At 45.5% G+C, this 9,887-nt stretch overlaps 1 protein-coding gene across 9 annotated transcripts in view; it reads right to left on the reverse strand.

Moving 5' to 3' along the window:
- The window catches only part of map7d3 (MAP7 domain containing 3), a 52,455-nt gene continuing 42,568 nt past the window's right edge, over window positions 1-9,887 (reverse strand). For all 9 annotated transcript variants that reach the window (XM_023989826.1, XM_023989830.2, XM_023989829.2 and 6 more), the window contains 10 exons: window positions 7,204-7,331; window positions 6,776-7,068; window positions 5,708-5,834; window positions 5,448-5,628; window positions 5,261-5,365; window positions 4,468-4,515; window positions 4,244-4,313; window positions 3,940-4,129; window positions 3,518-3,801; window positions 1-3,374 (listed from right to left, as the gene is read on the reverse strand). In XM_023989826.1, the coding sequence (XP_023845594.1) occupies window positions 3,367-3,374; window positions 3,518-3,801; window positions 3,940-4,129; window positions 4,244-4,313; window positions 4,468-4,515; window positions 5,261-5,365; window positions 5,448-5,628; window positions 5,708-5,834; window positions 6,776-7,068; window positions 7,204-7,331 (1,434 nt within the window). In that variant the 3' untranslated portion in view covers window positions 1-3,366. The remainder of the gene's footprint in view (window positions 3,375-3,517; window positions 3,802-3,939; window positions 4,130-4,243; window positions 4,314-4,467; window positions 4,516-5,260; window positions 5,366-5,447; window positions 5,629-5,707; window positions 5,835-6,775; window positions 7,069-7,203; window positions 7,332-9,887) is intronic.

Consider the following 9,887-nt stretch of genomic DNA (forward strand, 5'->3'; position numbering starts at 1 on the left):
TTATTTTGCAAAACTTTATTTAACAGTTCATATCCTCTCAGTACATTTTAGATATATTTACAAATATAATTTGTGGACAGGGCTTGGGTTAGGGTCTGAAAAGCCTCCAGAAACCAATTCACATTCACTGTAGCCCTGGTCAGGTAGAATGATTGTCATGGCCAAGGTAAGGACGTGACGCGTTTTATTAGTTAATTTGCTATAATAAGGCACCATTCTATCCTACCGTCATTGCAACAGACTGTCATGAGATCGTTAAGAACAGTTAGCTCCGTATTCAAGCCCACAGATGCAGAAAGGGATTACATTTTTTTTTTTAAGTGTCCAAGTCCTGTTTATTAGTAATAGATCAGGACTGCCATGTATTGGCTCTTTGACTGGATGTGCCACTGCCATTACCTAAGCACATGTAGCGCTGACCACGGAACCACCATGGGTTTCATATTGAACACGTCTACAGCAATACCCTGCACTTTGAATAGATGAAGGTTTGTCAAGTCAAGGAGGGAAGTTCATAAAAAGCCTGGATGGGAAGAGATAGGAGAGGATAGAGAAAATGTATTTCCTTCAAGAATACCAAACCCCCCTCAGGACTATACAGTGAAGTTAAGTCACCCCAATCTACAAATGTAATTCATTTCAGAAAGCTTTTCAAGCCTTTTAAAAAGTGGAAAACCTCCCAGTGCAAAGCATATCATATTGTGATGAATAATAACTAAAAACAGTTTCTCCTGACAGAGAGATGCATGTTAAACGATTAAGGGCTTGTTTGTTTAGTCAAAGTTACATTCTTTAAGCCTATAAGTCAAAGCTAAGCTCATGGCCCTCCAACTCTAGACATACTGTTTAATATAAAGCCATTTCAGAGAAACCTTCTGGTTTATTAGCACAACAATCAGCCAACAGGCTTATGAGGCAAAAAATAAGGTCCCCAAACCTCTGTTTGGACGATTCAAGCATAGGGAATTAAAGCTTCTCGATACAGCTTTAAAAAAAATAAACAAACGAGACAAGCACAAGACTGACCAAATTACATTGTTTCCGTCTCCATCCTTCAGTGGTAGACTCAGTCACACTGCTGTTACAAAGAGGTGTGTGGCGCAGTGGTTAGAGTCCATGTTAACTTTTCTATTGCAACCTTCAAAAACACCATCCCTGCAACCTTTCACACCATGTTAAAAAGCCCTGAAACATTCTCCCACTCCTCAGTTGGGAACAAAGGCAATTGTCTGAGGTGGTTGGGGGATGAAAAGCAAAACCTTTCAAAGCCTCACAAAAATGCTCTCAATCAACATACACACCCATGTTCCATCCCCTAGGGCTTGTAGAGTACTGGAGAAGAGGGTTTCCTATTAGCGCCCAGGGTAACCCCCCCCCCCCCAAACAAACCTAACTCAATTCCACACAAACCCTTAGCCCCTATCCCTTTGTACTTGAGGTGATCTGTAAGTACTTGATAGGTATAAGCAATATAATAGCGTCACCTTGTAGAATTGTTGCCAGATTGCTTACACCGATCCAATCTAGTGTCTAGAGGGTAGGGACTAGGGCTTGACTTGGAACAGTGCGTAGGGCAACAGCACTGACTACCCTGCCAAAGGGCACGAGTCAAACAGAACCCAAACTAAAATACAGTAACAGATAACGAGACTATTAACATCCATTCCCACACTACACCACCCACATCGGCCTAACACTGATTATATACACACACGGTACAATAACACTTAAATATGTAGAAATATATTTTCATATAAACAGACATCCAAATTATACACTATAAAAAATAACTGAAATGTGTTGTTTTTTTGCCGGGATGAAGTATAAAAGCATTAGCTAGTGTGTTTTGGAGATCATAGGGCCTTAGTAGAGAAGCAATGGAATTAGCATGGAACGAGCTACACAGACTGCGTACATCTACTGCTGGGTCAAAACTGCTCTGAGATGCCTGACAGAACTGTTGTTTCAGCCCTATACTTTGGGCGTTGTGAGAACTTCAAACCTTTCAAGTTCAGTTTCTGGACTAGTACTGTACACACAACCCCTTCAGAGAAAACTCTGATGCAATTCTAAAATGAAGCTGATGGACCTTGTCTGACTGCAATTAACCAACATACACAAGTTAATCCGTTATGGGCTACAGTCATTCATATGGTAAGAGTATAGATTCATGCAGTCATTGCTGGGGGTCAAGTTATACCTCAGCGCTCAGGATGCAATTAAATTAGAATTTGATACGAGTTAGCTAACAATTAAGTCTATATACATACATGTAAAACCGTAACGACATGTCAAAATATTAGGATAAACCTAAAGACCAGGAACTGAAAATTAACAGCAACAGTTAAACTTCMCTGAACAAATATTCACAAAATCACCAGCTTTTTGGGGAATTCCTATATCCTTCAGTTTGTAAAGACAAAGCAATAGTCAAGAGTCATTTCATAAAACAATCAGTTTGATTTGTAGACATAAGTGCCCCCTAGTGGCCCTAAGAAGAGTAGAAGTGAGGGAGGTGGGAGAAGGCRAGGGAGGTGGAGGGGCTCTGACCAGCCCTTCGGGGCACAGGGAGAGGGGTAAACCATAGAAGACTAGGGTCTAGAGAGTTTGGAAAAGCAGCCTGCCAAACAAATCCAGAATTCTCGGTCAGGGTAGGATGGGATTACAGTTACATAGTGCTGCTCACGGCTTGGGCACACAGTAGGTCGTAACCGGTTTGTGTAAGTGCTCCCTCAGTCTCAGACTATTCACTGGAGACACCCCTTTAGGCAGACCCTGATAGACTACAGTACCCAGCCCACTCCCCACCAATCAAAATGTGTTTGATCACATCTCGGGGGGGGGGACTCAAGTTTCCTAACATGAGAAGTAGTGAAGTCTTAACCATCATATAGCCGAGTGCACGTGCATCCTGGAATATTCTCAAACCAGAGTAACCCCCCAAAAATAGACATGAGATAACAGTAATTACATATCACAAAGAAGCCCAAATTTATAAATTACGTCACACCCCCTGCCCCAACAAAACATCAAGTGTGAACAAAACAAAAAAGAACCAAGTGAAATGGTAAGTATGGGAGGCTAAAGATGAGACCTTAAAGCGAGCACATTGAAGGAAAATTGAGATTTTCCCTGAAGCATCGTTTCTTTGTTATGTTTTTTTTCTTGTGGTGGGGGGTGCAAAGCTTGCGTTCTGGATGTGTCCCCCATGCTCTTCCTCTGGCTGAGGTTGTCCAGACAAGAAGGCTGGGCGGGGTGTGTGTATGTGGGTAAGTGTGTGTGTGTGTGTATGTGTGGAGGGGGGTCAGCTGGACAGGAACTCCAGGAGTGCAATATTAACAGGCATCTGAAGGGAGAGGTACAGCCTCACATCTCTACAGAGAGAGAAAGAGGGAACAAAAATGTGTAATGATTATAGAATATCCACAAAGCTATTTACTTTCCTACACAACACGTGCAGTACAGTTACAGTAAATCAACTATACAACCAGTTTAGTTGCCAAAGTACTTCTCTCACCTGACAGTGCTTCGATAGGCTGACTGGAGGGGTGGAGGGTGGCCACGGGGATCCCCTTGTCCTCGAAGGCCACCCTGGGCCCCTCGGGACCCCCGTCACAGTCGATGAGRCCCTGGTTGCGGCCCTCTGCATCGATGAGGGGCCGGCCCTTGGAGTTGACACCCAGGTCAATGAGCTCCTCGAAGCTCCAGGGGCCAGGCTTACCGTTGAGCCCCGGGGCCAGCTTGTTAGAGTCCTCGTTCAGGAACTCTGAGCCTTCTACCAGGCGACCCTTAGGCACTGAACTGGAAGGGGAGGGAGAGAGCCAGTCAGAGTATAAGGAAGGCGTCGAGTGAGTAAGTGAAAGAGACACTTAAAGCCAAAATAGTCCTACAGTGTCATTGTGCTTCAAGTATTTGGGAGTGTGTGTGTTAGTGTCATACTTAACAGCCAGGGGCTCCTCAGCGCTGGTTCCGTTGTTGTTCTCCTTGTCGTCCGCCTCTGGCTTCCAGTTCACGCTGCCCAGCGGCTCCCTACGCTCTCCCATTGGCTCGCTGCGGGTCAGGCCACRCCCCTCCTCGTCCATGCAGTCCGTCTCCATGGCGACATCTCCGGTCTGGGCTGACTCGTCGTCTGCRGAGATGAAACAAGCAGATGACTCAATTTGCACACGTACACAGAGGGAGTGGTGTCTGTGCAAACAGACAGGCCATTCACAGTGTACACACACGGATGGTGGACAGTTACCCTTGGTTTCTTCTTCGTCACCCTCCTCGTCTCCCTCCTCATCCTGCATGTCTTTCTCATCATAATCTCTCTAAACAGGACACATTAACAGAGTACTGGTTAAAATATCCATCAACAAGTAGGTGCAAGGACTACTGGGTGTTCTTATCCAAGGCGACTGACTTAAGTATTGTAGAAATGCCTGTTGCCATGGAGAGATCAGAGCTTGAGAAATGTGAACTCACTTTTTCTAGGTCCCCTTTTCTGGTTCTCTTCATGATCTCCTCAATTCGCTGTAAGTTAGAGCGACAGGAAGGTTCATGTCAAGAACTGCTGGAAAATTACACCCTGCAGACACTCAATGTAATACAAGTTAATGACACGATCGATTTGATTGGACTGCTTTAAAATTCAAGTGTTGGTATATAGGGAGTGGATGTAGGGGGTGTTTTCACTGAGTGTGCATATTATTATATTTTTTACCCCCTTTTCTCCCCAATTTYGTGGTATCCAATTGTTAGTAATTACTATCTTGTCTCATCGCTACAACTCCCGTACGGGCTCGGGAGAGACGAAGGTCGAAAGCCATGCGTCCTCCGAAACACAACCCAACCACACTGCTTCTTAACACAGCGCCCCTCCAACCCGGAAGCCAGCCGCACCAATGTGTCGGAGGAAACACCGTGCATCTGGCTACCTTGGTTAGCGAGCACTGCGCCCGGCCCGCCACAGGAGTCGCTGGTGCGCGATGAGACAAGGATATCCCTACCGGCCAAACCCTCCCTAACCCGGACGACGCTAGGCCAATTCCGGACCTCTCGGTCGCGGCCGGCTGCGACAGAGCCTGGGCGCGAACCCAGAGTCTCTGGTGGCGCAGCTAGCGCTGCGATGCAGTGCCCTAGACCACTGCGCCACCCGGGAGGCCTGAGTGTGCATACTTAATGTATATAATGAACATGTTACTGAGACCATAGTGAATGGAATGCATACAGTGTGTATGATAAAGTGTGCAAGCTGAAATGGTGATTCTCCACCCACCTTCTTCCTCTCCATGCGTTCCTGTTGGTTCTGGGCCATGACCCTCTCTCTCTCAATGCGGACCTTCTCTGCCTCAATTGCAGCCTGTGCCTCCGCCTCTTCACGCTGCGATTGGACAAACATGTTACCAATCACACAAGCAACCAATCAATTAGATCAACACAAGACTAAAAACATTTGTCCGTACCTCTTTCTGTAGCTCAGCCTGTCTCACGGCCTCCTCTACCTCCAGTCTTTCTCTGTCTGCCTCCGCCATAAGAGCGTCCTCCTCCTCTTTCTTCTTCCTCTCCTCCGCCAGCCTCTTCTCCTCCTCCAGGCATTTCAACCGAGCCTCCTCAGCCAAGCGTTTCTCCTCCTCCTTYCTCAGCCTGTAGATAACGAGATATGGTCGGTCAATTTCCCCCCAGAGAGAGAAAGAGATTATATTAGCCTCRTCTGGTTCCTCACTTCTCCTCCTCCTCTCTCAGAACTCGGAGTGCCTCCTCCCTCTCCTTCTTCTCCCTCGCCAGACGACGGTTCTCGGCCAGGATCATGGCAGCCTCTGCAGCCGAGTTGGTGCCCGCCATGGACTTGTCTGAGAGCCAGAGGACACACACAAGAGTTTAGTTTGACCAATCTTAGCTCATATATTGGTTCACTAATAACCAAGTTAAGGCATAATAACCAATTTTCAAGGCATAGCCAACAAGATACAGGAGCCATAGCACCAAAYAGAACTCTACTACTATATAGCACATTGAGAGGAGAATGAAAACTATAGGTTGAGAGAGGGAGATCGATGAAAAAGATGGAGAGAAAGAGGGAGCAAAAGAGAGAAACAAAGGTTGGGATCCGATTTCAAATGACAGTCTCTGTGGCTGCTGGTCATAAAGAGCTCTCTGTGTGTCCTACTGCAGACAGTCCTATTGATAGCAGTGAGTCCCTGCAGCACACACAGTATCCATTAACCCTCTCCTAATGAGTTCTACAGTAGTAGTACAGGACTCTCACCAGAAGGGGGCATGAGACATCTCTAGGGCTAACAGGATGTAACTACAGCTGGGAGGGAGWTAATGGCTGTGCTGGTCCACAGAGAATTTACAGCTAGCAACAGACCAACTTTCTGCTGTTGCCATGTTAGTTTCCCATTGCTAATGATCCGCAGAGGAACACACTAAACACACTGTGGTGAAACTTAGGAATTAAGCTATAGATCATCAGGATGGAGGACAGAGCAGARACTACTATGGGCCAAACGGATGTTCTTTATTACTCAGTTCCCATACAGTACAGGGTTTCCAACCCACTGCTTCAGGGACTCGCAGTACAGGCCCTCGCTCTCATTATCAGATGAAAGTGAGTCTCAAGACTATGAGACTGTTGGTGTTTTTTCCTGCTTGATCGGAGCACGGCAAGGTCCTTATGCAAGTGAGATTTTAGCCCTATGTCATGACTGTGGTACTGACAGAAGGAAATGGCTWACTCAGCTTAGAGAGAAAGGTGATCTCAGTGAGGTTGGAGGTCCTGTTCACTCACCGTCCTTGTCTTTGGTCTTACTGGAGGTGGTATGAGTAGGGGTGGGTGTTGTGCTGGTCTGGGGAGCCTCTGGGGACTGGGGCGCCACAGGCTGGACGGGACACAGGTCCTTTGGCTTGGAGTCCCTCTTCCGCAGGGTTGGGGGGCCGGTGGGGGTGAGGGCCGGTCTCTGGATGGGTGGAGGTTTGGCCGAGGTGGGCTGGGGGGACGGGGGCTTGGCCGAGCTAAACTGAGGAGATGAGGGGCGATGTTTGATACCCCCAGGTGAYGGGGGACGGTTACGTGGGCTTGGCCTGTAGAGGGGAGACAAGATTTATGACGTTTTATAAATTATCTAACAGCTAAGCAATTTCAACAGTACACAATTAAACACAGGAAATATTGAATATAGTTAAAACATTTTCTCAGGGAGAAATGTGGTGTCTTACTTTGCACTTGGGGAGGGGGTTCTCTTGCTCGCTGGGAGGGGGGCGGGGGAGGGCGAGCGGTGGCGTCCTGCGATGTTGGAGGGCGAGGCGGGACGTTTCCCTCCGGGCGACGAGAACCTTTTCTCCTTCTGTCGTTCCACAAAGAGAGATAGTGAGAGAAGAGGGACCATTCAGTCTTACGTCAGATCCTCCAAATGTCATATTTTATCATCCTTAAAATAACATTTAAAAATAAAAATAAATGTTTTCTAATAAAAAGTTATGTAGGCTATAACATTTTATTCATTTCGTGTCATGCAGGGTTTTATCTGGATCAAAARGGGCTTAGGTGGTGGGTGTGGCATGGGGGTACATAATCCATCTGGTTTTAGTCATTACGGTTTACACAGAGTGTTTATTTAATCCCCAGAAAATGTTCTACAATTAAAAACACTGGAATTAGTCGGCTTGACAGAACGTTTAGGCAGCCCGCCCAAGCATTTCAATGGCCGAAAAATCAGTCATGTATTTTGTTTCCACGTTAAGTGCATAATGGCGCCCCACCACTAAAATCCTTCATGAGAACACAGTGGAACACAAGAAGTGGATCAATAAACATGGAGAGTGACCAGATAACACCTGAGCCATGAGACAGACAGTCTCCCTCCCATGTTGTCTGTGTCATGGACAGTCTCCCTCCAACCCCCACTGCAGCACACATCAGGCTTTAAATAATGTCACAGGACTGACAGTCACTGTGTGGGCCTGTCTGTTTCAAATGCATCTATTTTTAAAAATCCCACGTGCTGATGGTGCAGCAAGGTCATCCACCTGGCACCACAGAGGGACACACATGCCAAACTCAGGAGAGGTGTGTTGGTCATAGATAGATCTATCTATAGTACCAGTTAAAAGTTGACACCTACKCATTCAAGGGTTCAAGGGCATCAGATGACCTGGCCTCCACACTCCCCCGACCTCAACCAAATTGAGATGGTTTGGGATGAATCGGACCACAGAGTGAAGGAAAAGCAGCCAACAAGTGCTCAGCATGTGTGAGAACKCCAAGACTGTTGGAAAAGCATTCCAGGTGAAGCTGGTTGAGAGAATGTCTTGACGAGAGCTTTGCACACTCTTGGCAAAGGGTTGCTACTTTGAAGCTAAACATATATTTMGATTTTTTGGTTACATGATTCCATGTGTCATTTCATAGTTTTGATGTCTTCTCTATTAWTCTACAATGTAGAGCATATTAAAAAATAAATAAAAACCCTTGAATGAGTAGGTGTCCAAACTTTTGACTGGTACTGCACACACACCAAAATTATAAAATACAACGTSTTGGTCCCATTTTCCATGAGCTGAAATACTGTAACAGAGCAGACATTTTCCATAYACACAAAAAGCTTTTTGCTATCAAATTGTGTACACTGTTTACATCCCTGTTAGTGAGCATTTCTCCGTTGCCAAGATATCCATCTACCTGACAGGTGTAACATATTAAGAAGCATGATCATTATACAGGTGCACCTTGTGCTGGGGACAATAAAAAGGCCACTATAAAATGTGCAGTTGTCACAACGCCACTGATTTGAGGGAGCAATTGCATGCTGACTGCAGGAATGTCCAACAGAGCGGTTGCCAGAGAATGTAATGTTTATTTTTTTCAACCATGAGCCCCCTCCAACGTAATTTTAGAGAGTTTGTAAGTACGTCTAACCAGCCTCACAACCACGTGTAACCCTTACATCCGGCTTTCTTCACCTGCGGGATTGTCTGACGGGGGATGCTGAGGAGTATTTTTGTCTGTATTAAAGCTCTTCTGTGGGGAAAACTCATTCTGATTGGCTGGGCCTGGCTCCCGAGTGGGTAGACCTGGCTGCCAAGAGGCTGCGCCCCTGCCCAGTCATGTGAAATCCATAGATTAGGGCCTAATGAATTTCAATTGACTGATTTCCTTCTATGAACTAACTGAGTAAAAAAAWAATGTGCATGTTGTTTATATTTTTGTTCAGAGAGAGTGTGTGTATATATTTCTATCACACAGCTCTGGAAAAGTACAACCACTAAAGATTTCAGTTTCTCTGGTTTGACTATTTACAGGTATRTGTTTGGGTAAAATGAAAATGTTTTATTCTATAAACTACTGACAACATTTCTACCAAATAGTCATTTAGAGCATTTACTTGCAGAAAATGACAACTGGTCAAAATAACAAAAMATATGTTGTCAGACCTCGAATGATGCAAAGAAAATAAAGTTAATTTCCATTTTTAAACAATACTAATGTTTTAACTTAGGATCAATATTTTAACTTAAATACTAATGTTTTAACTTAAATCAATATTTGGTGGAATAACCTTGATTTTCAAACCACCACTTTCATGCGTCTTGGCATGCTCTCCACCAGTCTTTCACATTGATCTTGGGTGACTTTATGCCACTCCTGGCGCAAAAATTCAAGGTGCTCAGCTTTGTTTGATGGCTTGTGACCATCCATCTTCCTCTTGATCACATTCCAGAGGTTTTCAATGGGGTTCAGGTCTGGAGATTGGGCTGGCCATGACAGGGTCTGATCTGGTGGTCCTCCATCCACACCTTGATTGACCTGGCTGTGTGGCATGGCGCATTGTCCTGCTGGAAAAACCAATCCTCAGAGTTGTGGAACATTGTTGGAGCAGAAGGAAGCACGTTTTCTTCCAGGA

Source organism: Salvelinus sp. IW2-2015, linkage group LG6.2 (genome assembly GCF_002910315.2).
Source record: "Salvelinus sp. IW2-2015 linkage group LG6.2, ASM291031v2, whole genome shotgun sequence".
Classification (NCBI taxonomy): Eukaryota; Metazoa; Chordata; class Actinopteri; order Salmoniformes; family Salmonidae; genus Salvelinus; species Salvelinus sp. IW2-2015.